Source organism: Penicillium riverlandense (assembly GCF_028828495.1).
Source record: "Penicillium riverlandense strain IBT 135883 chromosome Unknown utg000003l_segment0_segment0, whole genome shotgun sequence".
In the NCBI taxonomy this organism is placed as follows: domain Eukaryota; kingdom Fungi; phylum Ascomycota; class Eurotiomycetes; order Eurotiales; family Aspergillaceae; genus Penicillium; species Penicillium riverlandense.
Window position 1 is genome coordinate 4,862,969 of NW_026643196.1, and position 26,579 is coordinate 4,889,547.

General features: G+C 54.9%; 11 protein-coding genes across 11 annotated transcripts; 4 read left to right on the forward strand and 7 right to left on the reverse strand.

Annotated features, from left to right (window-relative positions):
* Positions 1 to 521: 521 nt before the first annotated feature.
* On the reverse strand, positions 522 to 4,504 carry N7474_005600 (U6 snRNP complex subunit PRP24; the record flags this gene model as incomplete). Its single annotated transcript, XM_057197015.1, has 3 exons — positions 522 to 1,607; positions 1,659 to 1,886; positions 1,937 to 4,504. The coding sequence occupies 3 exons, from the start codon at positions 4,502 to 4,504 to the stop codon at positions 522 to 524; spliced, it is 3,882 nt and encodes a 1,293-aa protein (XP_057054411.1).
* Positions 4,505 to 5,358: 854 nt separating this feature from the next.
* On the forward strand, positions 5,359 to 6,427 carry N7474_005601 (mitochondrial 54S ribosomal protein uL22m; the record flags this gene model as incomplete). Its single annotated transcript, XM_057197016.1, has 2 exons — positions 5,359 to 5,398; positions 5,454 to 6,427. The coding sequence occupies 2 exons, from the start codon at positions 5,359 to 5,361 to the stop codon at positions 6,425 to 6,427; spliced, it is 1,014 nt and encodes a 337-aa protein (XP_057054412.1).
* A 215-nt stretch (positions 6,428 to 6,642) lies between these two features.
* N7474_005602 (histidine phosphatase family protein) lies at positions 6,643 to 7,805 on the reverse strand (the record flags this gene model as incomplete). The annotated part of the gene is made up of 4 exons (XM_057197017.1): positions 6,643 to 6,981; positions 7,087 to 7,329; positions 7,418 to 7,633; positions 7,713 to 7,805. The coding sequence occupies 4 exons, from the start codon at positions 7,803 to 7,805 to the stop codon at positions 6,643 to 6,645; spliced, it is 891 nt and encodes a 296-aa protein (XP_057054413.1).
* Positions 7,806 to 8,276: 471 nt separating this feature from the next.
* On the reverse strand, positions 8,277 to 10,214 carry N7474_005603 (uncharacterized protein; the record flags this gene model as incomplete). The annotated part of the gene is made up of 2 exons (XM_057197018.1): positions 8,277 to 9,392; positions 9,453 to 10,214. 2 exons carry the CDS (start codon positions 10,212 to 10,214, stop codon positions 8,277 to 8,279), a joined length of 1,878 nt encoding a protein of 625 aa, XP_057054414.1.
* A 1,392-nt stretch (positions 10,215 to 11,606) lies between these two features.
* On the forward strand, positions 11,607 to 14,148 carry N7474_005604 (serine/threonine-protein kinase; the record flags this gene model as incomplete). The annotated part of the gene is made up of 4 exons (XM_057197019.1): positions 11,607 to 11,995; positions 12,054 to 12,889; positions 12,941 to 13,543; positions 13,595 to 14,148. The coding sequence occupies 4 exons, from the start codon at positions 11,607 to 11,609 to the stop codon at positions 14,146 to 14,148; spliced, it is 2,382 nt and encodes a 793-aa protein (XP_057054415.1).
* Positions 14,149 to 14,544: 396 nt separating this feature from the next.
* On the reverse strand, positions 14,545 to 15,504 carry N7474_005605 (putative pathogenicity factor; the record flags this gene model as incomplete). Its single annotated transcript, XM_057197020.1, has 1 exon — positions 14,545 to 15,504. One exon carries the CDS (start codon positions 15,502 to 15,504, stop codon positions 14,545 to 14,547), a length of 960 nt encoding a protein of 319 aa, XP_057054416.1.
* A 1,882-nt stretch (positions 15,505 to 17,386) lies between these two features.
* N7474_005606 (uncharacterized protein) lies at positions 17,387 to 20,030 on the reverse strand (the record flags this gene model as incomplete). The annotated part of the gene is made up of 2 exons (XM_057197021.1): positions 17,387 to 19,754; positions 19,807 to 20,030. The coding sequence occupies 2 exons, from the start codon at positions 20,028 to 20,030 to the stop codon at positions 17,387 to 17,389; spliced, it is 2,592 nt and encodes an 863-aa protein (XP_057054417.1).
* Positions 20,031 to 21,381: 1,351 nt separating this feature from the next.
* Positions 21,382 to 23,010, forward strand: N7474_005607 (snoRNA-binding rRNA-processing protein UTP15; the record flags this gene model as incomplete). The annotated part of the gene is made up of 1 exon (XM_057197022.1): positions 21,382 to 23,010. One exon carries the CDS (start codon positions 21,382 to 21,384, stop codon positions 23,008 to 23,010), a length of 1,629 nt encoding a protein of 542 aa, XP_057054418.1.
* A 168-nt stretch (positions 23,011 to 23,178) lies between these two features.
* On the reverse strand, positions 23,179 to 24,117 carry N7474_005608 (phytanoyl-CoA dioxygenase family protein; the record flags this gene model as incomplete). The annotated part of the gene is made up of 1 exon (XM_057197023.1): positions 23,179 to 24,117. One exon carries the CDS (start codon positions 24,115 to 24,117, stop codon positions 23,179 to 23,181), a length of 939 nt encoding a protein of 312 aa, XP_057054419.1.
* Positions 24,118 to 24,444: 327 nt separating this feature from the next.
* Positions 24,445 to 24,975, forward strand: N7474_005609 (uncharacterized protein; the record flags this gene model as incomplete). The annotated part of the gene is made up of 1 exon (XM_057197024.1): positions 24,445 to 24,975. The coding sequence occupies one exon, from the start codon at positions 24,445 to 24,447 to the stop codon at positions 24,973 to 24,975; it is 531 nt and encodes a 176-aa protein (XP_057054420.1).
* Positions 24,976 to 25,056: 81 nt separating this feature from the next.
* On the reverse strand, positions 25,057 to 26,364 carry N7474_005610 (putative sulfate/molybdate transporter; the record flags this gene model as incomplete). Its single annotated transcript, XM_057197025.1, has 1 exon — positions 25,057 to 26,364. The coding sequence occupies one exon, from the start codon at positions 26,362 to 26,364 to the stop codon at positions 25,057 to 25,059; it is 1,308 nt and encodes a 435-aa protein (XP_057054421.1).
* Positions 26,365 to 26,579: the final 215 nt, after the last annotated feature.

Genomic DNA, 26,579 nt, shown 5'->3' on the forward strand with positions numbered 1-26,579 from the left:
AACTAAGAGTCCTACTGTGACCAGCGCGGAGACTGTGCCTGACGTGATCCGTGATATGCTTTGAACTGAGATTAATAGAACTACATTGGAACCTTGGGTCACAATGCCATTCGTTGTGCAATACGCTAGCTTGCTTTGGGATCAGCGCTCTTCCGCCGCTGCTGAATGGACGAGATCCAGCAACACCTTGGCAAAATGCTCCATGGCGCGTAGGGATAGACGGAAAGAGGAACCTTTCGAGCACGGTCTAAATTCTGTTCGTATGCAGTATTTAATTCCCTGCGGGGACCAAGTCCCATCCATCATCATTAGACTCAGTAAGGAGCAATAACAAAGGAAAAAGCACAAATAATCATAATGTACAGGGCATGCGCACGGCCTCGTCCGAATGGTACATGCGGCCACCCTCGCTGGGGCGCCGTCGAATAGGCCACGCCAGAAACAGAAAAGAAAAGCAAAAACGCCACCCAGGTTCATGCCAAACCAAGAAAAAGAAAATCATGCTTCCCGTTCCATCCACATCACTTTCCTTGGTTGCCTGCGAGCATCGCGCGGAAATCGTCGTTGCTCTTTTTGGGTTTGCCACTATCTTCCTCCTTGACATCAGCCGTAGTGTCCATCTTGTCGCTAGAGCCTGCGGGGGGACTGGTGGAGGTCGACGTCGTGCCGAGAGACGGTCGTTGCTTCAGCCCAAGTCCCCCTCTCCGTCCACCGCGAGTGCCAGGCTGTTGAGGGCGCTTGATCGGGCCCTGAGCGAAGGCCGGGTTCGGTTTCTTCTCTTGCTTGATGGAGGTGACCCGATCGGTTTTCACCTCAGCCCGTTGCTGCTTCAAATCGTGAACTGTTCCAATCCGGATGTGGCGGCCAGGGATGATCTCCTTCCCCTCTAGCGCCATGGATGCCTTCCCAGCATCGTGGACATCGGCAAATTCCACGATAGCGCCCTGGTGATCAGGACGCAACACAATCTTGATCAGTCGTCCGAATGGCTCGACGAGAGCCCGGATCCGCGCATCATTGACCGTGTCAGGGACATCCATCAAGGCGAGGGTGCGCTCCGCTCGCTCGCCAACCGGTACTTCCGCATCGTCCGGGACGGTGCCATTAACCGGCGCTGGCGATTCCGACTTGACACGAGAGATAACGGTATGAGCAGTACGCTTGGGACCGGCGGGGTTGCTGATCTCCACTTTGATCGGGCGTGACAAGAGCGTCTGGCCGTCCATCGCGAGAGCCTCAGTCGCTTCTTCCTTGGTGGAGAAAACCACGAAGGCAAACCCTCTCTTTTTCCCAGCGGCATTGCGCGGAAGGATGACAGATTCGACGTGTCCAAATCTTGTGAAAGCCTCGTTAAGACGGTCTTCGTCGGCTTTAAAGTCAATGTTGGTAACATAGACTTCCCTCCCTTCAGCTTGAGGGCCGGTACGGTGCTGCTTCTGCGTAGGATCTGAGATTTTCGCTAGGAGATGCAGGTTATTTTCGATCTCGGTTCCGTCCAACTCAGTAGCATGATGCGCCGAGGAGGCGGAGGCAAACTGCAAATAGCAAAACCGCCGATTGGTATTGTACTTGAGAGACGGGAAACGGACGTCGACAATTTCACCATACTAAGAAACCGGTCAGCCAGAATGCAACACAGTCAAAGCGTAGGAACTCACCTTGCCAAAAAGATTGCGAATGTAGTCTTCGTCTGCCGTAGCTGGGAAGTTCGTGACGAACAGCGTAGACCCGGACCCGATCTGCACCTCGATGGTGTTCTCCTTGAGAAGTTTCTGGTCACGGGTTTGCGCCCCAAGAGCCTCTTCCTTCGTTTCGAACTCGATGATGGCAATTTCAGAATTCCCATCCTGTCCATGGAACATCTTGACACTGTTAATAGTGCCACACTATCCAAAAATCAGTATACGAGAGGGCTCATGGTTGATTGAACACTCACATGACGGAAGAATTGCCGAACTTCATGCTCGGAGAGATTATGAGGCAGGTTTTTCACCACCACCGTTGCATTCTCGCGATCCCGGCGAAGCGCCACAGGTTCAGCCTCTTGTGGGGGTGCCTCCTCGGCACGCGCTTTTTTGGCAGGAAGTCCATTCGCATCGATATCATCCTCACGCTTCCTCTTCTCAGCTGAAGAGGCTTGCTCATCCGCCGCAGCAGATAGCTGCTGTTGCTGCTCCTGCTGTTGTTGTTGCTGCTGTAGCAACTCCGCAGCTTTCTTCTCTCTCTGGGCATTTACAGCCCTCATGGCCTTTCGAGTTTCCAGGACAGCCGTTTGGAGTTCATCCGAGTCTTCGTAGTCCTCGCAGTGAGTGATATAAGTTTGGACAATCTTTTCGGGCCAATCGAGATCCGTCCGCTTCATGGCTTGCTTCAGTACCGCCGTGGCATAGCTCGGGTTGGGTGTCCGCCTGGCCGCATCCACAGTAGCCTCGCCTTGGACAAACTTACTCCAGGAAATGAGCTCCCAGTCATAATAGGTAATCCAGAACTCGTAGCTGTTGCCCCGGGTAGGAACAAGACCCTTGAAGGTTTCTCGTGCGCTGTCCCAGCTGCCGCTTTCGCTGAGATAACGGATGTAGATGCGCTCGAGCCGGAAGAGAGGGTCACCCTGATAGGATCGACCGTATTTCTTCTCGCCCAGTTCCTGGACACTTTCAATCGCCGAACGAATGCCCACTTCTGCCACGTCCAGGTCCTCATCCGTGGAGTCGGAGAGGAAGGCGCGTCGCCGAAGGTAGCTGCACCAGGTGGTGTGAACTTTCAAGACCTCCTCCAAGCCGCCAGCATCCAGTAGGCCAGTACTGGTAGCTTGGTGCTTGATGTTGGATATCTTTTGGAATCCCTGGCCTTCTCGTTCGGAGCTGAGCAGGTATTGGGACCAGAGATTGCCCGACCACGGGCAGTGCCGCGTCGCGCGATGCAGAGTCGAGATCGTTGTAGTCGATTTATGGCCATGCATGGATTCGTCGATCAGAAACATCACATAGTCCTCCCAGAGAGACACATCGGTGGGGAACCGCAAGACCGCGCGTTGGTAAATGGCTTCGGCAAGATCAAAATGAAACTCTCGTTTCCGGCGGCTGCGGCTCACTTCCCAGGCGATGTATTCAGCGTAGACCTGCCACTCGATGCTCCGGTCACCGGTTTCCTGAGCCTTGCTCAATTTGAGCTCGAACTCTTCTCGTGCGTTATACCAGGCTTTCGCATCCGACGCGCGGGCGACCGTCTCGGACATGATTTCCTCATAGTTGTTGTTGTAGTAGTTCGAAATGAAACTGGAAAAGGCTTGGAACGTTTGGTCCCACGTGGCATGAGGGGTCTGCAGCCGGGTGTCATATAGGCTTCGGACATGGTTGATTTTCTCCTGAGATGGCGCACGTGAAATGTCTTGGGTGCACAGGGCCAGCAATTGATCCCACACCGGATTGCTGTTGTTGATTCGCCACCGGGTGGCGTCGGCGCCGCCCTGCCATACATCCAAAACAGACTGCCAGGTAAACACTTCACGTCCAACCAACCGATCCTCCTCCGACCACTGGCTAGCTCCACCCTCGTCGGAAGCTGAGAAGTAGAGATACTGCACCCATTCGCCGTAGATTTTCCACAGCTGCGTGCTTCCGTATTCCTCCTCCACAGACCGCTGGCACAGCTCCGTCACCGCGATTCGTTCTTCGACCGAGCGGGCGAGCATGCTTTCATCTTGAATCCATTCCGTCCAGAGATCTTCACCCATAGCAAACAGCTTGTCCATTTCTTCCCGAGCTGTCCTCATGTCCTTGAGAAGATCGTACTGACGAGGATCACCCTGGATGTCGGGGTTGTTGGGGGGGTAGACATGGTTGACAAAGCCTGCGTGGAGCAGTCCGATGAATTGCACATGGGCCTCGTACGAGTGGGGGTTCTCCTGGATCTTGTTGAATAGCTCGGTCGCCTGCCGCTGAGCATCGGGAACAAGCGATGTCTTGGCATAGTTTCGGCGAGCGCTTTCTCGGGGGCCGTCCGCCATCGCAATGTCGAAGGACGTCCGCGGAGTAGGTGTGTTGTGGCTGACAGCGTTCACATGAGGGTGCATGGTGGATGGAGAAAGTTGGCTTTGGTAAGACTCAGTATTTCGCAGCATGCTAGCAGTATTCGGCCGTTGGGGCTGATGGTGTTGCATGGCAGCCAGATCGGCCAGGGTATCCATCCCCGGCGTGGACGCTTGTCTGGACGAGGCTGGGTCGGAAGGCGGAGTTCCATTACCACCCCCAAGATTAGGGCCAACTGATGGGCTGGCGGCCGGTGGCGATGGAGCAGACGAACCCGATCCGGCGGAGGCGTAGATCTGCTGGGCAAGGGGGGAGGAAGTTTTGGTTTGGCGCGAGCGGGTTCGATGCAGTGCTTTGTTGTGAGAAGGCGGACCAGGCGAGCTCTGCGCGTTCGGGTTGGATGTCGAGGAAGGCGCTGGTGTCAAATTGCCTGATTGAGAATTCGAGTCCCCAGAGAGCAGGGAATTGATGTCCATCTTGCTAGGGACACCCGTACCTCGAGATCGGGGAGGGGGAGGCGAGAAGAGCGACCAAAGTCGAATATTCACGGATAGTGCTATGCCAGCAGAGATCCTGATTGTACGACAGCTTCAAGATCCCTCAATCATTCCTGCTGTCGGTCTACACAGCTTCAAGGTCGAGTTGTGTCTGTTCCAACGAACGACGCAATCCAACCGCGCGACGCGAGTGAGATGCGCGGAAAAGCAATCCGGGTGTATCGCGGAATCAGATCTGTGACTGAGTGGTGATGGGTGCGAGCTGGGCACGAAAACCGGGTCTGGTGAGAAGGAGTGGAAGCGGTTCTTCCGAGTCGGCCGATCGAGACGAACGGGGTTGGCCAGCCCTGGTAGAGAACGGCACAGTAAGTGGGAGGAGAAGGAGAGAGAACCACAGGCGAGGGAGGTTGGGGAGTTGGTGTTGGCCTGGGAGGGGTGAGGGGAGAGGGGGAGGATGGGAAAGAGAGAGGACGAGAGAAGAAAGAAGAGAGATGAGAAGAGAAGAGACGAGCGAGCCAAGGTGTGGTGGATCGTCGGTGGAGATACTGTGAAGAGAGTATGTACAAGGCGCAACTACGGAGGGAAGCAAGTGCGCGGGCAGCATTTTAGAACCGGATGGTTTATTGCTACAAAAAGAGTCTATGGCTTCTAGACTTCTTGATCTCTGTGATGCATCATCCATCGCGACTGCGACACGCTGCGCCTGAGGCTGACAAGATACGGTGCACTGCTTAGACCAGATGTGCAACTCTTGACTTGCCGCTTTTTTTCCAAGGCCGAAACAACGAACATCACAGCGTTCTCACACCCACACCCCTTCTCCCATGGCCACAATGGGCTCGGTCTCTCCATATGGACTGCTGGTCCGATCTGGTAAGTCATCCATAAAGTCATTGCCATCAATTTCTGACTATTCTCCCCACTGCAGCTCGGACAGGCGTCTCCTTCGTCCCTCGCCGGACATTAGCGTCGACTGCCATTCGCCGCGCACAAGATGACTCCAATAACAAAAAGGGAGGATTCCTCTCCTCGATGAAAAACCTATTCCTGGGCGGCGACAAACAGGACCACACGGTCATCAACACCCAGCAAGCGCCCACAAGAGAGAAAGGCGGCCTGGGTGCCGACTCGATCTTCGCACAGGAAATGAACAAGACCTCAGGAGCCACGCCTACCCGCCAGAAGAAGGAAGCGCAGGAACTGGGACAAGAAGAGAAGAAATACCTGGAGTCGCGGCAGCTGTCAAACCTCCAAGCGGCACTCAACCCGGTCCCGAAAAGCATGAGGCGGTGGCAGACGAAGATGGTCGTTCGCGAGATCCGAAAGCGCGGCCGTGTGCCACGAGTTGTGCAGATCAAACGCACAGAACGCGAGGAGCTGGTCAAGTCGCATTGGTTCAAGACCTCGGTGAAGAAGCTGGGTCCGCTGGCCCGTCAGATCGCTGGCAAGAACATCGATGAGGCCATCTTGCAGATGCGCTTCAGTAAGAAGAAGGCCGCCAAGGATGTGCTCGAGCATCTGGAGCATGCGAAGAACGTCGCCGTCGTTCGTTCCGGTATGGGCTTGGGGGTGGCGCAAGAATCGGAACCGTTCCAACCCACCACAGTCACCCTCCCGGACGGCACAAAGAAGAAGATCACCGACCCAACATCCATCTACATCGAGCAGGCGTGGGTCAACCGTGGTCCCTATGGCGAGCAGATGGAGCACCGTGCCCGAGGCAGAATCAACCGGCTCCGCCCTCCAGCAACGGGCATTTCCGTCCTCCTGAAGGAGGAGAAGACCCGCATCCGCGAGTGGCAGGACCGCGAGGCTACCGCGTTGCGGCAGCGGAAAGAGCAGCTCTGGACCCAGCTGCCAGACCGGAAGATCTCTGCCCAGAACCAGTACTACAGCTGGTAATTTGTGATTTATGTTTCTCTGGCGTTGTGCTGTGCTGTCCTGTATCATTTACCCCTGGCACTGGTTTCCTTTGTTATACCGCTCGCCAAAGACTTGCATTTGTGGAGAGGATCGCTCCCGAATTCTATACTGAGCCGTGGACACATTTTTGTACTATAACTCAATCAATCCCCCATGGATATCTTTTACGTCTACTCTTTCTGCTGGCCCGGTCTTCATCCCCCAGTCACTAACTCCGCCTTAACCAGAAGAGGAATAACCCCTCCTGTCGCCAAAGGAAATCGCCGATGCCCCGTAACCTCGAGGATAGAAGTAATAGCCCCCGAGTGCGCCGTCATAGAAACGAAGGTATTCTCATCCGTAGCAAAGATATCCTCCAACAACTCGCGCAGCCGTGCAGCGCGCTCCTCGTCTGATTCCCGGACCTTCGGATCCCACAGGGTATCTTCCTCCGAGAAACCATCTTCAATTCTGTACAGCGGGTACTCCGCCTCAATAGCCGAGCGCGAGGAGCGGCGATCACAGGTATGTTCACCCATTGTTTCCCGGAGGAGCTACAGAGTTTCGTCTGGGTTAGTTGAAGTTTCATAAACTGCGCTTCCAGTTTCATGCAAGTTGTTCATCTTAAGCAGTGAGCAAGTGCGAACAACACGACGCACCTCTTTAATCACCGGTCTAAACGGCTGCGTATGCGGCATATGCAGCCCCTCGAACGTTATCTGCGCCGTGGCTAGACACCTATTCAACGGACTGACGTAGTAAGACTGCGGATGAGGGATCCCGCGCTGGGTCTGGGTTTTCCACGCCTCGCGCGCCGTTTCGGCTTGTGAGATGCCCAGTTCTGTTAGCCGGGCGTCGACCCATGTTCCGTGTGAGTCGCCGTCTAGGAGGGACCAGTATTCCTGAATTCAATGTCAGTATACGGGTAATCAACAAATGCATACTGAGTTATAGGAGACAAGGAAATAATTAAAAAAAGACATGACTTACATCCCACGCCTTCGTCCCATACCGCCTTTCCGCAACATTATGCACACCCTCGCCATGGCGTCCAAGAAAGAGGACTTTGTATTTCTCGCCATTGGCGGAAACCTCGTTCAGATAATCGACGTGCGCGCAGAATTTCTGCCATTGGCTGCTAGGATTCAGCGTGGCGTCGCTTTGGGATCCATCGGACCGGGTGATCAAGCCGAAGTTTGATGCTGCCTGGATTGGATTGGATTAGACTAGGATCTTCGATGCCTCTGTTTTGCTTTATTTGCGGCCAGTGGTGTCTCCCACTTACATAGTCGAATGTCTCTGGGTCTGTGGATTCCTCGTCTTGGAAGAAGTAGCCTGTTTCTGTGGAGAATTTGAAATAGGGGGTTGGGTTTGTCATTGTATGTACAGGTGGTTAGTATTGTCTGTGGCAGGAAGAGAGGGTGGAATTTATTGGATACGACAGGGGCTTTGTTCCAGTGTTGGGGATCGAGCTGGTGGGGCAGTGGAGATCCACTCATCCTGGTCTATCTATCTACACGGGACTTATTTCGAAGCGCGATCTATACATCTCCTCTCACTCATGGATCTGCGCATTACTTGTCCATGGAATGAAAGAATGTTAACTATTGGTATCATAATACTTTTTCATGTCTATCTGAAGACATATTGTCTGAAATAATAGCAAGTGGTCCAGCAACGCCTATCCAATCCTTTCCCAGTCCACACTGCAAACCACTGCAGATAGGTATTCCACAAAGCCAAGTCCGCAAAGCTTGCCGCTGGCACATACACAATGGCCGTAATATCCGTCTATCTCAAGGCAAAACCTCGTTTGCACGCTAGACGCCTAGCGTGCATTTCCTGCGAGCTAAATGACTCGCCGGTGAGACAGATGTAGACTCTTTCTGGCAGACATGAGCTGTCTTCCCGACAGGGAAAGACATCTCGCCATCGCGTCTTCTACCCAAAAGGACAGAGACGACGATGCTTGCCAAGCTCGAGCAAGTGTGGCAATAGCGCCAGAAAGTAGTCCGCCAAGCTGCTCGAGAGTCGAGCTCGACCTGGGACAGACTTGGTTCTTTGCCGAACACGCCAGTTGAGTACACATGACCAATGGTTGCGTGGCGCCTGGTAGCACACTCCGATTGGGGTTGTTTCCACGCACTGTCCGCCTGCACCACCCGAAGCCTTGGGGCTCGCGTAGGCCCACCGTTCCAGCGAAACCGCATGGTATGGCCTGAATTTGATCGTTTGTTGGTTTCATGAGTGATCGGGTATTCAGGCGCGATGCTTGCCACTTCAGCGAGCCAACAGCGCCGGGGCTGGGTTGGTTCGCAGTAGATGAAGCGTGCTTGAGGAAGCCGCCTTCTGGAGAAGGCACCATGCCGCTTGATCGAGAGACGTGAGGAATGCGCCTTTGTTGCGTGTCCGAAGACGTTGTAGTTGTGAGCATGGCTTTAGATACAACTGGTGAGTTGCGAGATGGGTCGTGACCGGGCTGACCGCCAAGGTTCGCCTGGGTGGATTTGACTGATTGAAGCGCTGTCGGTGAGCCACAAGATCTCTCGTGGCCTGGGACAGTGCTCTTGGATCGGTTTTCGGCGTTGGCCGTTTGGGGAGTGGTCGGTGGCCTGAAAGTTGGCTCGTGTCCTGGGATACTTGTATTGTGTCGTCCCGTGGCCCTGACTGATGGGAGCACGGGTGATGTGCTGTTCGATGGGTCGTGTCCCGCAACGCCGCTTGTCGGCCTTCTGATAGATGAAGGCACCTCCGGTGAGCTGTTCGCGGACTTCCTGACAACGTTGATCGGCAGAGCATCCGCGGGGGAACTGCGCCTTGGGTCGTAGCCCGGGGACGGGGAATACCGGGTCGTTGGGGAAACCGAGCTTTGGAGTGACAGCGTCTTTGGTGTCTGCTTGAAAGCCACATCGGTCGGGGACTCGTTGACGCTAACACGAGCAGCCGCTTTCTCCAAGCAGTTACACTGATAGAAACAAAAATTAACACTTTACTCAGAGTCAGGAAAGCAACATCCTGGACTTACTCGCTTATGTTGCTTCTTGTGTTTTTCGCAGGCGCCGTACTTCCGTGCCTTGATGTAGTTCTCCTTCTGAGCCAGCGAACGGGGCTTCTGCTTCTTAGGCAGATTGGTAGCCGCATTCATGTTGAGATCTAGAACAAATTCGACACCGCCATTCCCGCCTGTCGGGGCCGGGGTCGGTGCGTTGTCGTCGGGGCTGGAGTTGGTTGATGGCGGAGAAGCGCTGCCGCGGACAAAGTCGGACCAGCTGGGGGAGGAGAAGCTGGTGGTGGAGTCCGAGGACATGTCCAGGTCAATCGCCGTGGCGTCGCATAGCCGCTGGAGGTGCAGGGCAATGGAGGCCTCTCGGCGCTTTTCTTTGATGGAAGCAACGCGGGTATCGGCGGCTGCATGTGCTTCCACCATGTACCGGAATGCATCGGTGTTGTTGTCGTATGGAGAAACCGGAGAGAATTCCGTGTTGTCGAGCATGGGGCTGGCATCCAACATCACCCCCATCTGGGAGGACTGGTCCGGCATGAACTCTGGGAAGTCATAGCTGGTCATGTCCGACAAAGTGGGTTGCATGAACTCTGATGGGGAATCCAGGAAAGCATCGGCCTCATAGGGCATTGACAGATCTGGGGGTGAGATTGAGTCCATCGAAGTGGAGTGATCGTCGATCTGGCCGGAGGGCCAGTCCATGAAGTTGTCAAAGTCGAACCACTCGTCCGGATGGCTGGGGAGGTCCATCTGGACCAGGAATTGGTCTGACACGGACGCCATTCTAACGATGGGGGAGTCACCGTCTTTTGATGGTCGGGAAGAATGGACAATTAAGGAATTGGATCCAGTGTACGGAGAGCGGAAAGCACGGGAAAGCTCTGGACGGCACCTCCGTGAGTCCTGCGGAATGAACGAACGTACCTCGGAGGGAACAGAAAGGAAGACGAAGATGAAAGTCCAATCCTGAGGCAACGCTTGGTTTCTATGGGATTGCATCGCCCCTTCCCGTTTGGGGTCCCCGACTCGGCGCTAAGCCCGTTTGGGACCCCGACACCCCGCTGTGACTCAATGGCATAGCCCCGTCACCTGACCCGACGTAACCCTATCGTCGCCGATGCGCAGAAGAGCAGAGGTGTCGGAGATATCATCCGCGGAGCTCCAACGGGGATGGAGGGCGGTGATCACTGGCGATCTCACCGTAGCCCGGGGCAAGAACCACAGGCCTGGCCTTTACAATGGTGTCTTGGTTTGCTTGGTTTTTCTGCAACTCCATTCGTGCTGTAGACTTCGCTGGCAATTACCTGGTCCCAGGAGGGCCCGGATAACCAGCTCTGAGCGGCTACCACTGCGAAGAACGTGAAAATGGGCAGCTCTATGAATCAGCGGGGATCTTGTCGACGGGGCATAAGGTCTCTAGCTGTGGGACCGGACGGACAAAGGTGTTAGTAGGCTACACCAGGGAGGGTTTTGCTATTCGCTACTGGTGAGAGAGTGAGATCAATCTGGTTGCTTAGCCACTATATATATTCTATCTCTCAACGTCTATGGCTCTGTTGAATCGAAAGAGAATCGTTTGATAGGGGATATTTCCGAGACTAGACAGCACATACCGGTATCGACCCTAGGCCTTGCGTGAGGATTCATTTGGTGAAGGAAATGCCCATCAATCCCAAAATCCGATCATATACTCCCGATCGCGTCGTACTGCGGTTTCCTTTCCACGATGCTGAGTCATCTTTCCTGCCTCAGGCATGACTTCATCCCACGGTCCTCCAGCTGCTGGCCAACTTCACCCCAGACTCGAGAACACCTCCAACATCTTCTCTGCCCCGAGATTGAGTGCATGGCTTGTTCTTTCCGCGTGTCTCCTCAATCGCCCCTCTCCTTCTTTGGCCTTCACCTCATCTCGGTGAACAGTCCACCCATCCACCCGTCCACCCCTCCATTCCGCCCCGCCCGTCTCAGCGGCCTTTTTTTTTCCTATCAGCTGTCCAGCTCCACCTTCGGCTCTGTTGTGGGGAGGGTCGAGACTGCTTAACTGATTGGCGTTTGGAAATGCCCTGAGTGCTATTTTTTCCCAGCGAAGGAAAAATCGAGAACCACGGTCGGCACAGGCAGTAGCCCCGGTGGACCGGTCCCGAAAATCAATCACGTCACGCTGTCCTCTCCATCATGGCCGCCGCACTGGACGAGGAAGACCTCTCCATCCCTTTTCCCTCTGATCGTACGCGTGAAAACACCAGCAGGCCGCCGCCTGCCAGTTCCAACCCTTCCGCCATGGCCATGCCGCCACCCTCGCGCCCGCCCGGCAAAGCCGATGCCCCGACACAGTCACCGGCTACCATGCGGGACATGCAGCGCCTCGACCAGTACAAAACGATCAAGATCCTGGGCGAGGGATCCTTCGGAAAAGTGAAATTGGCGATCCACCAACCAAGTGGACGTCAAGTCGCTCTGAAAATCATCTCTCGTCGCAAGCTGTTGTCCCGAGACATGGTCGGTCGCGTGGAGCGGGAGATTCAGTACCTGCAATTGCTGCGGCACCCACACATCATCAAATTGTACGCACCCTGGGATTACGTCTTGAAGCTCCTGACTAACTGATTTCTTCCCCACTAGATACACGGTCATCGCTACCAAAACCGATATTGTGATGGTGCTGGAGTACGCCGAGCGGGAGCTGTTCGACTACCTCGTGCGAAAGGGAAAATGCCACGACGATGAGGCCCGAAAATTCTTTCAGCAAATTATCTGCGCCGTGGAATACTGCCACCGACACAAAATTGTGCACCGCGACCTGAAGCCAGAGAACCTCCTGATCGATAGCGAGAAGAACGTCAAGATTGCTGATTTCGGACTAAGCAATATCATGACGGATGGCAATTTCCTCAAGACAAGCTGCGGTAGTCCGAACTATGCCGCCCCGGAGGTGATCTCCGGCAAGCTCTACGCCGGTCCCGAGGTCGATGTCTGGAGCTGCGGTGTGATATTGTACGTGCTATTGGTGGGCCGGCTGCCATTTGACGACGACTACATTCCCGCCCTGTTCAAGAAGATTGCCGCCGGCAACTTCCACCTGCCGGGGTATGTCTCCTCTGGGGCTGCTCGGTTGATCCGGGCGATGCTTCAGGTTCACCCGGTTCACAGAATCACGATCCCCGACATTCGGCAGGACCCGTGGTTTTGCAAAAACCTGCCCAAGTATCTTGAGCCACCCACAGAAGAATTCATTGCGACGGGCGTAGAACCATACAAGTCAATTGATGCTCCCAAACTTGCGCCGGGAAAGCCGCTGCCCGCCCAGCAGAAGATTCATCAGGTTGCCGTGTCAAAGCTCGAACGAAGCATGGGATACGGCAGGGAAGATATTGAAGATGCTTTACGGCATACAGAGCCCAGTGCAATCAAAGATGCTTTCTTCATCATCGTCGAGAATGAAATGATGCAAACCAGCTGTGAGTTTTCGGAATTATTGAAACAATTTGTTCTTGACTGATTTGTGATAGCCCCGACGGAGGACAACTTGATGGACCAAAATGTTAAGCCCACTCCCCAAAAGAAGCAGCCTACAAGTCCTCCACCGGCAGACCGTGCTCATGCGGCGTATCATGCGCAGGCGCGGGACGCCCCAGTTGTCACTCCGACTCGGACCCCAAGTGCTTCACGTCGTCCTCAGGAGTCCCCGCAGAATGATACCGATGACTTTCGCATCAGTCACGTCCGTATCTTACCGACGAGCTTACCGTATGTCCATGATCAACTCATGGAGCACCGCGACCGGGAACAGCGAGCTCGCAATAAATTCCTCGAAGAGCAGCAACACGAGGCACGGTTCGAGGAGGACGGCCAAGGTGGCTACCGGGAGCGTTCGCCTGAGGAACAAGCTGCGACCGCTCGAGCTTTGAAGCCGCACGCTCGTAGCGTTATTGACTTGGACACGTTGCGTTTGGAGCCACCAACGACACATCCCGTACCTGGCCCACAGAAGAGATCCCGCAAGTGGCAGTTCGGCATCAGGTCGCGAAATCAGCCCTACGAGGCGATGCTGTACCTGTATCGCGCAATTGCTGCACAGGGTGGAGTCTGGGATATTCAGCCTATTGATTCTGGTAAGTCTTGGTTCTTCCTTTCTTCGTAAACTGCTCACTGACACCCAACAGGCTCGCAAATAGGACCCGATGCAAGCACCCCCTCGGACAGCCCCAAGTCCTTACAGAACAAGTATCCCGACCTTCCCTCGGATTATTACATCCCCAAGGATCCATGGTTCATCCGCGCCCGTCTATTGAAAGAAGGCATCACAGCCCCCGGAGCCTCCACTAGTGTCTACAACAGCCGCAGCGACCTCGAGGAGTTGCGACGTCGTTTCAATATTGCAAGTATTGCTTCCCCTACCGAAGGCCAAAGCCCATCGTTGGGCATGGAAAGCGGCAGTGGATCCGGTCCTTCCTCGGCCTCACAGAAAGCCGGTCTCCCGCGGATCTCGCATGGAGTCTGGGTCTTTGTGGATATCCAGCTGTATCAGCTAGAAGAAAACAACTACATGGTCGATTTCAAATGCGATGGCTACCAGAACGTCATCCGCGCCGACAGCGATTCCGAATGGCATCCCATCAGCAAACGCCTCAAGAACAAGGAAAAGGAAGTCACCAGCCCTTACCCTTTCCTTGATGTGGCATCGGATCTCGTGGCCCAGCTGGCTGTGGCCAGCTAGAGTGCTGGTGTTTCGCTTTGGCGTCGAGGACGATCATGACCATATACCATCCTCGTTGTCCCTTTACTTCCTCTAATACCTTCTCTGTGACTCGGAGTTGTTACATTTTAATGCTTTGATAGCAAGCGTGTTTTTCTTCTATACAGGACGTCTCACATTCTACGGAGCATTTTTCATTTTTGTCTACATGAATATATGGTTTCTACAAGTACTAAGATCTTTACAACCACTACTCGATAGGCCTGTCTACTAAATAATAGAAGCGGCGTGCGCAATATTTCATTCATCAACCAAATCGTACCTAACCCCCCCGACACTCCTCCAACACGAGGCCCTCAGGCCCAGACGCTCCACCCTCTCCCAGACCCTCGCCCACCTCCGCCATTACCAGCCCACTCAGAAGTCCCCACGGTCTCTGGGTTTCTTGACAGACCCGCGCTTCGAAATTCGCAAGAACAGCCTCCGAGAGGTCCTATTCTGAGATTCCGGAAGATCTGCAAGGTCTGGTCCGGGGACCATGGTTTCTCCATCGTGGGCACCCGGGGCATCGGCCTCGTCGCCATGACCCAGCCGGCCGGTTTCACCCCGGACATGTCCATTCGCGCCCTCGTGCTCACTTGGGTGCTCGCCGCTGCCCCTCTCCTGGAGCGCTGCATCGAGCACCCAAGGCCGGAAGGTTGGCAGAACTTCGATGTCCGGGAACCGAACGCGGCTCGCCTGCTGGCGACGGTGGCTGCCGGTGCCGTTATTGTTCGAATTCGCAGTGCCGGTCGTGGCAGCGGCGGCAGCAGCAGCAGCAGCCGCCATACCGCCTCGTCGGTACGGAACGCCGTGCTGCGAACCATTGGCGGTTGCTGGGCCGTCAGTCGACTGCTGGACGCTCCGGGCTCGCTCGGCGTCACGGACCATCAGCAGATGCTGGCGGATCCGGGAGACGATCTGGCGAATATCCTCAAAGGTCTTGTCTCGGCCCACGTGCGCGCGAAGCCAGTCTGGCACTGGCGCAATGATCGCCGTGGGGTTCTTGCGTCCACTCGGTGCCTTCTTTGAGGTCTTGGACGCTCTCGCATTGTCGGAGCTGTCGTCCCCATTGTCCACCCGCAACATCTCACGGCGCCGAAGAATCAACTCGAAGCTCTCCACGCCTCCCCACGTCTGCATCCGGTTGAGTGATTCGACGAGCAGCTCGCACTGCGTGAATGGCCATTGGTCGGCCCTGTATCTGGCACGCTGGTAGTGCTTCCGGCAGTAATGCACCCATACGCTCGGTGGGAAGAGCTTGGTTGAGGCCTTGTTGCGGCCGAAGACATGCGACACCACTTTGCGGAAGTGCATCCCATCTGGCGATGGGGTCATGAGGCAGGGAGTCGAGAACTCACACAGCCAGTTCTGGAGCTGGGTTCCACTGTTTTGGGAAGCAGTTCGCGGCAAAGAAGACTTTTTGGAAGCAGTCTTCTGTGAAGTGCTCTGCGAAATATCCTATTTTCGTGTGTTAGCCTTATTTCTTGCGTGGTGAAAGGAAAAAGAATCACAAGGGAAAAGAGGACGGACTCTTAAAGGGAAGAAAAGGAGAAGCGGACTTACACAAGCGGAGGGATCGTGAAGTCCACTCGAGGCGGGAAGATTGTTTGCTCCTGCGCCTGGAGTCTGTGGAGGAGTGCGCATGGAAGGTTCCGGACCAGCAGTGGCTTGGTTGGTGGCAGGATCCGGGTTCTGGAACGGGTTCTCCTGTATGTATCGGACCCGCAGGCTCTCGGCGCTTGTATGACCAGAGTCAAGCTGCTCGCCGGTATCATGCCAGGGGTAGTGCGCCTGTGCGCCATTCTCGTGGTCCTGTGAAGCAGAAATATGCACAGTGCTAGCAGGGGCGGGTGCAGAGGTGTGTGATGCCACGGTTGGGGTGCTGCTTGGTGCAGGGTTCAAACTGTTTGGGTGTGGGCTTTCAGTTCTGTAAGGAAGGGCGGTAGAGAGTCTTTCTCGGTGCATATCATATAGAGTTAGCATCCGTTAGGAATGTTGAATGTCAAAGCGACTGGCCGCAAGATGAAGCAGGACAAGTCAAAGCAGGCCGGGGAATACATAGCCACTCCCAATGACTATTTTGTAGACTTACCTGGAGCCGCTGTGCTCGTTGCTCCCCCTTTCCAAATTAGAGAAGGAGGGCAGGGCCAAGTTCTGGGACGGTATCCCATTAATTTGACCGGACATGACGACCGGATTGAAGGTGGCGCAGTTCAGCAATATCAGAAGAAGAAGAGGATCAGACAAGTTCAACCGAGAGGTGATCTGTCGAGATGCAATGAAACTTGGCTCTAGTTGTCGGGGTGGAGGAGGATAGATGATGGGTGGGAGAAGGTGAAGGGCAGCCAGTGAGAAGAAGAAGAGGAGAGTAGGAGTGACGGGGGGAACCGTGTGGTTAAGCGAGGCAATTTATACTATACAGTTTTTGCAGGAAGTTTCCTTCACTTACATTTCAATTGTTTGTTATCCTGCAAGATTTCGAAGAGGTTCCTCCCTTCCTCTGCCATTTTGGGATCCAACATCTATGCTTGACGCCTACATGAGACGGCCATTTCCAGGAAGCCGCTGGAAGAACATTTATACATCTTTTTGCAAGAGTCGAGTGTTCGGATATCTAAACATCATTGCTTGACCAAAAGAAGATGGCTGAAGAATATAAGTTTTGAATGACTCGACGTCCATTGGCATGTGGCACAAATCCACGCTTACTAGTACACATATTACTTGAACAACAATATAGCATAGAGACACAACATAAACTAGATTAAACATAGGCCTGTGTTTATTTAGGTTTCTCAGTGACACATTGATTTTGTCGAGGTTCAGATGGTCAGCACATCACTTTCCCGGATTGATGTTCCATGTGTGAGCACGCTAGCCCTAAAGTGGCACCTGGCATACAACCAGCATTGGAAACATGGGCTTGATCTAAAAGTCTTGACCCAATCAAACTGCAGCATTTAATATATTGAAAGCAGAATGCTTGAAACCCTGATATGCGCTAGGAATAAAAAATACAGAGTAATGCCAAGTAGTGGTAATGAACAGATCACAAATCAAAAGACGAAGGGCCCGCCATTAACGCCAAACCAGGAAGATAGAAAAAAAACCCAAATGCAAAATCAAAACATGACCAGAAAGCCGGGATATCAATGGCCATTAATCAAAACATCGTGCCCACACATACATCATCAAATACATACTCGTATAACTTTCTTTAGTTGGCATAGCCCATGGTGACCGACGGCCTGGGCGCATACTTTCGAGTCGCACCACGCCCGGGGCTGCATCCCGCTGACCCAATGTTGATGCTCTGAAGTTCTCGACTGAGAGCATCCATGCTTGGGTGGCCGCTGTTCGGATTACTGGGCATGACGGGGTAGGTTGGGGGAGGGACCTTTGACGGGGTCGAGGGCCCATGGTTGTAGTCGTAGATCGAGGAATGAGAGCCTGGCGTTGGAGATACGGAACTTCGGTGGGAAGAGGTAGGTCGGTGAGTCGGGGTGGAGGTTGAGGTACTGTAGCCACGACTGTGTGTGTAGTTTTCATAGCTCTCCCCTCCACGGGGTTGAGTTCGCTCGACAGGATCCGGACTTGCGCGGATGTGGCTCGGCGTGTACCGTTTACCTGTGTCGGGAACGCTCTTGAATCCCACGCGCGGTGGTCCGGCATTGCGGGAAGAAGATTCATTATCCCGGGAGCTTGGCCTTGCCGAATGCTTGAAGCGGATGATGACCTCAGGCTTGCGGTTCTTCTTCTCCGGCTCAGGGGCCCAGGTATCCGTGGGTAGATGGTCTGACGGATCAATCTCGCGGCCATCGTCACCAATGATGGGCCCAGTGTGCTGAGGTGGTTCGCTTTCAGCCCGCGCTTTAGTGGGAGAGTCGTATGCGGGTGAAAGGTCTCGGCTTCCTGCACGGGAACTTTTGGGATTCAGGGCATTGAAGGAGTCGGGAGAGTATGGAATGGAGGAATTGCTACCACGGTCACTGATGGATGGCGGCTGCGGACTGACTGATTTCCGAGTCACAGTCCGTGTGTCTGGACTGGCTGATCCGCCTCTGCTGGAAGTGGGTCGCTCATTCACGGGCTGTGGAGATGTCCGCAAAGGATGAATGGGAGCTCCGTACGTCATTGGTGCCGTTACGGGCGCGGATGAGGCTGCTTGAGAAATCATCATCTCGTCGTCAAAGTGCGAACTGCGTCTATGGATTGCCCGCCTTTCGTGAATTGCCCGCTCGGACTCGTCATCGGCTATTATAGGATCATACCCTGCCACTAGACTGGGTGGCATGACTGCGCCATCCTCAACTGGAGGCATGTCTTGGGGGACTCCTCGGCCTGAAGACGGCGATATGTTGAGTGGCATAGGATTTGGTTGTGATCTTGACTGACCGACGTAGTCAGGAGGGTAACGTGTGAAAGGAGATCCGGCTGGTGGTCCGACAAGCGACCTGGCTGGCTGTGCCATCCGAGATCGATGAACGGGTGGTGGAGGAGGGGGCCCATCCTCTTCTTCATCCTCGACACGTGGCTGCATATTCGCGTACTCTGGATGGTACTGTCTGGCATTCTGCAAGTGATACCGAGAATCGTCTGCCGGCCCCGAAGAGGAAGTGGGACGGCCAAAATCAGAGGGCGGCAGTTCATGACCGTAGCCTGGAGGTGCTTGCGGCGAATGGTTTGTGATTGCACCATATTGATTGTTTTCAGGGTGGTAGGGTTGGTCCGTATGCCCTGTACCACCGTGACTTCGAGACCCGGGCTCATAAAAATTCCTCGCATGCCCATCCATCTCATGCGGGGAAGGCCGGTAGTCTCGAGGGGGCCCAAAGTCATGATGATTTGGTGGCTCTTGCGGACGAGAGTCAAACGGGGTGTCGGAGGGATAGGGAAGTTCCTGCGCAGTTCGACGAATCATTCCTGCCGGAGGAAGCATTGGAGCCGGTTGTGGAATATCGTGGTAATCTTCTGGCGCATCGTATCCGCCTCGAGGAGGGGGGAGACTGGCCGACGAGGCGCTATAAGGTGGTGCGTCATAAAGAGGCTCTGCGTGTCTCGGAGCATGAGGAAGACTATCTGAACCCCCGACGGGAGGCATGGAGCTGGTATGCTCCTTCACGACGGGCCGTGACGGTATTGGGTGATGCAACGGTGGCGGAGCAGATTGAGTTTTCTCAAGGGTGGCCGGTCTTGCAGGAGCTCCTGTTGGATCGGTTGGCAAAGGACGTCGCTTGACCTTTTCCAATTGACGAGGGCCGGACACGCCCGAGGAACCCGGTCCGGATAAGCTGGCAGGCTTCCCCTGAACTCTCTCCGCTGCCACCTTTCGTCGCTCAATGACCATCTCATCCTGCTCGCGGGTGTCATAATAGGTCATCTCGATCCGAATCTCTCCAGCATATCTGCCCCGGCATTGCAGCGTATGCCAGTGGTCATTCTGGCTTCCTCCTGGGATGATCAAGTTGTGCAAGTCAACCCAGGTTTCACCAATCAGGTCAGTCCTTTTGTCGTCGTTGAACACGGAAACCTTCAGTTTGAAGTAGTCCGGGGACTCGTGTACGGTGAAGCGTAGTTCAAAGTCCCTAGTGTCATCAGTTAGTCTTGTCCTAAGAAAATGGGGGATCTACCACATACCATCTCGGGGTTTGTCCACCTCGCATATCTGTTGCAGTCTTCTTTGCTTCCTTGCCAAGTCGTGCAGCGCAGTAGGGGTTTTGCTTCCCCATGGTCTTGCGATTGGGTAGATTCTTCGCGCGATCAATGATGGCAACGAGGGTGCCGATGGGCGGCCCGTCGACCGACATGTCGGCGAAGATGCCGGCCGCATGGTTGACCTTGGTGAGCTTGTTGGTGGCCATGGTCGATGGAGGGGTGGTTCGAGGACAATCCCTTGATTGCTTCCTTATCGCGTCCACAGTCGAGGAACGAGAGCTAGGACAGGGAAAGAGTGGACGAGACGAGCCCGCTGGCAGCCAGCATGAAGGGATGTCTCACAGGGTAAATCAGGGAGTGTTGAGAAGCAGAGATGAAAAGCAAGTGAGACGCAGGGATGGGGAAGAAGAGGGAGAAGAAGAAGAAAAAGGCAGGCTGGGAAAGACGATAGCTGATAAGCTGTGGAATGATTGTGTCATGGTATTTACGGTGGCTGGGATCGAATTAGGCGGTGTTCCTGGCCCTGCCCCACTAATATTACCGTACGTGACGAGTGTATGATCGTGAGTAAACAGATCGACACGGCAGTTCTTTGCTTCTTTTTCTCTTTTCTACCCACCGCAACAGAGAAGAGAAAAGAATAGCCACAAGAACAACACATTCTGCTTGATCTCCTCGTCACACACACATACTCTGTCGGAAGGGGGAATGGAGTGGATCGGCAGCGTCAGCTCTCGATCGGAGCCCCAGCCACCGTGATCCACCACTCCAGGCATTCCCGAGCTGGCCACCACAATTGGAGCAATGATTGGCGACTGGCCCAGGCGCGTAGATCGGGTTTAATGGCCCTATGAATCCTGTTTCAACCAGATTGTGACCGTGGGCTGTTCGGCGGCTGCCCGCTGTCGTTCTCCACCGGATTGCTATGACGATTATCGGGATGGCCGCACAGCAAATACTGACGCTCGGCGACCAACGAAACAGCTCGAGATGGTGTAGCTAACGCTTCCATCCCCTGCATCACTGCCCGGTGGGTACTCGCGACGTTGCTATTTAAAAAGAACTCGGAAGCCTGGTCAAGGCCTCTCGGGAAATTTCTTGGCACCTATACTTGTAGTGACCAGGAGAGCGGGTCGTGGTATTTGCTGGTCGAGTTGTAGGCTTGATTCAGGTCATGTCCGCAACGCGGGCTCCCCGTAGGGCGGACATACGTCAAGAATGGAGTCTGGCAGCCGTCAATAATTTATAGTGGATCACCATGTACAGGCTGTCAGAATCCATGAAATCTAACATATGCAATAATATAGCCAGTACCTAACAATCCCACCGTTATTATGAAGACGGAATCGCGATGGGGGATGTATAGATGGTTGACACTCAAAGTTGTTCATAGCCACTTCCCACTGGCAGAACTACACCGCCTACGGGCCCGCTTTTTTGGCAGAAAAAAAAGATGAGCTTCAACCAACTCCGACGACGACCATGCCCAGCCAGGGCTCCAGATAATATTCTTGTTGCTCATTCAAGTCAGCCCCCGAGCAATAGACATCCTTCACCATGGCGGCACCCGTTCTGCCTCTACCGCAGGTCAAGCTCGCCTCGCTGCCCTCCACCCGTCTTACCCCCGAGCAGCAGTACTGGCGCACCTTCAAAAATCCCCTGCTGATTCCCTCGCCCGCCAATGGTCCCGTCAATCTCATTACCCAGCCCTCTATCCCTTCGTCTGCCGCGGCATTCCCGTCTCTCACACAACCGCCCGATATCTTCACCGTGACAACGGGCGCTCGAGTCCAAATCTATTCCATCCGAACCCGAAAATTGCTGCGCACAATCACCCGGTTCGATGATACAGTGCGCGGAACGGACGTGCGACCTGATGGCCGTGTAGTAGTGACGGGTGACGACACCGGCGCGGTGCAGGTGTTTGACGTCAAGTCTCGAGCCATCCTGAAGACCTGGAAGGACCACAAGCAGCCCGTGTGGGTGAGCAAGTTTTCGCCAAGCGACCCGACGTCTGTCTTTACGACGAGTGATGATCGCACCGTGCGACTGTGGGATCTGCCATCGGAAAGCAGTGCGCGCACCTTCGTGGGCCATGGCGACTACGTGCGCAGCGGTGCGTTCATGCCTGGCTCGATGGCTTCGTCGGGCCTCGTGGTCTCTGGTTCTTACGATCGCACGGTCCGATTGTGGGATCCGCGTGTGGCCAGCCGTGCGGCCATGACGTTCAAGATGGGCTCACCGATCGAAAATGTCTTGCCCATGCCCGCGGGGACGACGGTGTTAGCCTCTGCCGATAATAAGATTGCGGTGCTCGATATCGTGGCTGGCAAGCCACTCCATATGATCCAGAGCCACCAGAAGACAGTCACCTCGCTGGCGCTTGCGTCAAATGGCGAGCGCTTGCTGAGTGGTGCTCTGGACGGACACATGAAGGTGTTTGAGACGACCGGGTGGAACACTGTCTCTGGATCGAAATACCCATCGCCCATTCTGTCGCTGAGTGTTATTACGTCTGGGACGGACTACGAGGACAAGCACATCGCTGTTGGTATGCAGTCCGGCCTTTTGTCTATCAAAACCCGTCTGTCTGGACAGCAGAAGATCAAAGAGCGCGAGCGCCGGAAGGAAATACAAGCCCTGCTGGAGGGCAAGCTGGAGGAGCACGACCGGCAAGTAGCAAAGAAGCAAAAGGCGCGCGGATCAGGCTGGGACAAGCGACTCCGAGGACGGGATTTCATCGGAGAAGGTACAGATATTGTCATTGAAGGCCAAGATCGCAAACGCCGTAAGAAGGAGCAGCCCTGGGAGAACGATCTGCGCAAGGCCCGTTACTCGGCTGCCTTGGACCAGGTCCTCGCATCTACCGACAAGACGGCACAGCTCACTCTTCTCACGGCACTGCGCCACCGCTCCGCCCTGCGCGCCGCATTGCGGAATCGCGACGAAATCACTCTGGAGCCTGTGCTGCAATGGATCCACAAGAACATCCGCGAGCCGCGCCTAGTGGATCTCTCTGTTGAGGTCGCCATGAACTTGTTAGATATCTATTCAGGCAACCTGGGCCAGTCTGTCGCGATTGATAAACTAGTGGAACGCCTGCACCGGCGCGTGCGCGATGAAGTGGAAATGGCACAGCAGGCGTGCCAGACCAAGGGCATGTTGGATATGCTGAAGGTGACGTGATGGATGGACGGATGGATTGCATGCGATAACTATCATTTCTGGCTTCGGCGTTATTTCCGGGTCTGGTTGGTGTACATGGCGGGCCATTTGACATTGTACAGAAGCATAGAGAAAAGTTTATATTGACTACCTATCTACATCTATCAACAAGCATGATCTTTCATGTTCTCATGAGTACAGTTTCGAAAAGCCGGTCTCCGGCGGCTGCAACCAATTCCGCTCATCATACTCCCACCCCTCCGCACCCTCAATAACATGGAAGGTATAGGCATACCGGCTGCGCGAGCTTGTATTCTTCTCACTCTTGTGCAGCACATTCCCATGAATAAGCACCAGCGAACCCGCCTTCACATCGACAATCTCCAGATTCTCCTCTTCAGGCTCACCCTTCTTCTCCTCATCCATCCCCCTCGGCAGGCTCGGGCCCTCATTACTGACAAACTCCGTCCCCTTCCCATCCGCCTTCCTCACAAACCTTCGAGTAATACCCCCACCCTTCGCACCGGTATGCGACCCCTTCCAAAAGCCCAAAGTCCCATTCCCCGCCCCGGCATCCTGCAGCGCAAACCACCAGCCCACCGCCGACGGCGGGTTCGTGTACAGGAACTCCGAGTCGCGGTGCGAGGGCACTGCCCCACCGATAGACGGCTGCTTGCAGATAAGCATGCTCTGCAGCACGCGCGGATCGACGAATCCCAGATCGCGCGCGACGGCCGCGTTGCGCTCTGTCAGCGAGACGGCCTTGAAGGGTGCGGAGAGCGTGTGCAATGAGTGGCCGATCTTGTTGACGGCTTGCTGCTTGGGCTTGAGTAGTGCTGCCCGCCCCGTGAGGGGGTCGGGCTCGTCGGTGAAGGCATCTGGTTCGAAGAAGAAGCGCACTTTATCGCCAGAGTTTAGGAAGTAATCATCTCCGACGTGGGCATCGCCATCGCCTGAGTCACCGGTTGTGAATTTTGTGAGCGGGTGGTCTTCTAGCGAGAAGCTGTTGAGGAGGGACTCGGTCTCGGATAGCAGTGAGGATACCTCGGCGCTGCTGAGGTAGTCGGGGACTACCAGGTATCCATTCCTGTTGAAGGAGGCCACTTGGGCGTCGGTGAGGCCGGACATGGTTGGGAGGATAAAGAGAAGGGGAGAACGCGGGGGATGTTCTTTTTGGTTTTCCAGTAACAATCAATCGGGGGTTCAGCTATCGATTATTGGTTATCGCCCCGCGCTGATCCGGCCTCGACCGCGCCTCCATCGCCGCCGTGATGTCAAGGCGGCAATTGCCACAGCATACTTTCCTATATATAAAGAGCGACTTGTCTGCTGAATGGAAATTTAACATATCAAATTCCTAATCCACCTAGAGGATATCAAGCTAGGGATCATACAAACTGAATCAGCTATATCTACTCAGCTCCCACATCCCACCAGGCGCATCTGTACCCCAGGATGTCCGACTCCTACGCCAGCTCTTCGTACTTCTACAGCTCTACGACCAACACCACCAACGGAGCAAACGCCACCGGCCACCGGTACACAACGTCCTCGCACACCGAGCCCGACGGGACGACCGTCGTGCGCACAGCGCACCAAGACCTAGGCCAGCCCGTCGTCGTGGAGGAGCGTCGCTATGACCGGACGGGCCAGGAGCAGCTGGCTCTCCCTGAGCCGACGGGGACGTCCGCTGGGGGTGTGAAGCGTATCACTGATTTGGATGATGAGGATGCTACGGGCGCGACGAGTCTTGATGCCGGCACGGCGTATGGGGGTCCTGAGGCCGGGGGGACTGCTCCACAGGATACTGATGAGAATGTTGTAGATCGGGAGTCGGTGGATCTGGGGACTACGCCGTCTGGGCAGCGCGTGCGTGATCCGTTGACGGAGGGGTCGAATTCAAGGGAGTCGAGGCAGTACGAGGATCCAAGTACCGGGGCGAGGTTGTTGAGGCAGTCGGATGTAGATGTGTCGGAGGTCATTTAACGAAGACATGACATGGGTAACGATTTCGCTTAGCCAAAAATGAATGAATGGGTTTGATATGCATCACAGTCTTATAGTAGATCAAAGATGAAGGAGTCCCTCGCGGTTGCGTCTTTTCTCCCACCAGGCCGGCACTTCGTACGCCCAGTGGCACAACATGCCGGCAATAAATCCAATAGCATCGTTCTTGAATCCCACCAGCAGCCCAACAGTCACCATCATGACAGTCCACCGACGCTTGCGCTCTGCGTCCGAGGGGCCCGGTCGGAGAGAATGATGCGACTCTTCGTCAACACCATCGTCAGTCTGACTCAAGTCTCTGGCACTGGAGGTATTCAAGCTCTCGCCAACACTGACGAGTTCCAAGCCAGCAGCAATAACCATAACCCCGAGAAAAGCGGCGGGGAACCGCTTCAGCAGATCAAGCAGCGTCTCTCCAAAGAGGAACCCGATAATAAGCTTCAGCACACCTAGAAAGATCACACTAGCACCAGAACGAGCACCAAAGCGATACTGCGCAGCCAACCCGCCAGACCCGTGGCAGACCGGCATTGCGCCGAACCAGCAGCCCAGCAGGTTCATGCCGGCGACGCTGAGCCCGACATGGGTAACCGACGGAGTTTTGACGTTGGGCAGCAGATCGTTCGCTAAATGCACCACCGCAACAACGGAGTTGAGCGTCGTCAGCGGGATCTGGCCAATCCCAGCGTCCACGGCACCGACGCGCCAATCATGAGGGCGGGGGACGAGGGCATACGGCGCCCAGATCGTGAAGCCAGGTAAATGGCCCGCTACGCCAGTGCGAATAATAGCGAACACGAGTCCCACGACAAGAACAATCAGCGCGTAGGGGAATCTGCGGTAGACGTTCGTGATCAGAAGAGTAAGGAATGCGACGATAGCCCAGATCAGATTATCAGCCCAGGACGGATCGATCCATCCGAGCGGGGCGAGCATGTTGCCGCAAGCCGCGATAACAAGCGACAGACCCGCGCCGACTTGGATACCCTTGACGACGGGGATGGGGATGACGCCGGCGAACCATCGCAGGAGGCCGGTGATGCTGAAGAAGAGGATGCAAGCCCCGACGAAGATCCCCGCTGCGGCGATGGCGCCGTTGCTGAAATTCCGGGCGATGGCTACGGCGGCGATGGCTTTCATGGGCTGGACGGGGAGTGGGATTCCAAAAAATAGGCCTGTGAGAATGTTGAATACCCCGGAGAAGATGAGGGTGCTGGCTAGTGAGACCGTGCCGTTGACGGATAATGCTATGGCGATGGGGAGAAACGTGCCCAGGTCACCGAGGGAGCCAGAGATTTCGTTGACATAATGACGCTTGAAAGTACGCAGGTTATGGGCTGAGATCTCTCGTAGTGAGTCGACTGTCATGGTGGTGGTGGTGGTAACAATGGAGATGACGTGCGGAATCTAAGAGCTCAAGTATCGGAGAGCCCCGCACGGTCTGGTTGCACATACCTAAAGAAGTCGGGCCCTCCCCAGCCAAATTGCAACCTAGCCAAATTACAATTATTTCCTACCTGCTAACTTCTGAAGGCTATTTACAAATACCCCCTGACTTTCCTAGTCCCTGATTTAGTCTTAGC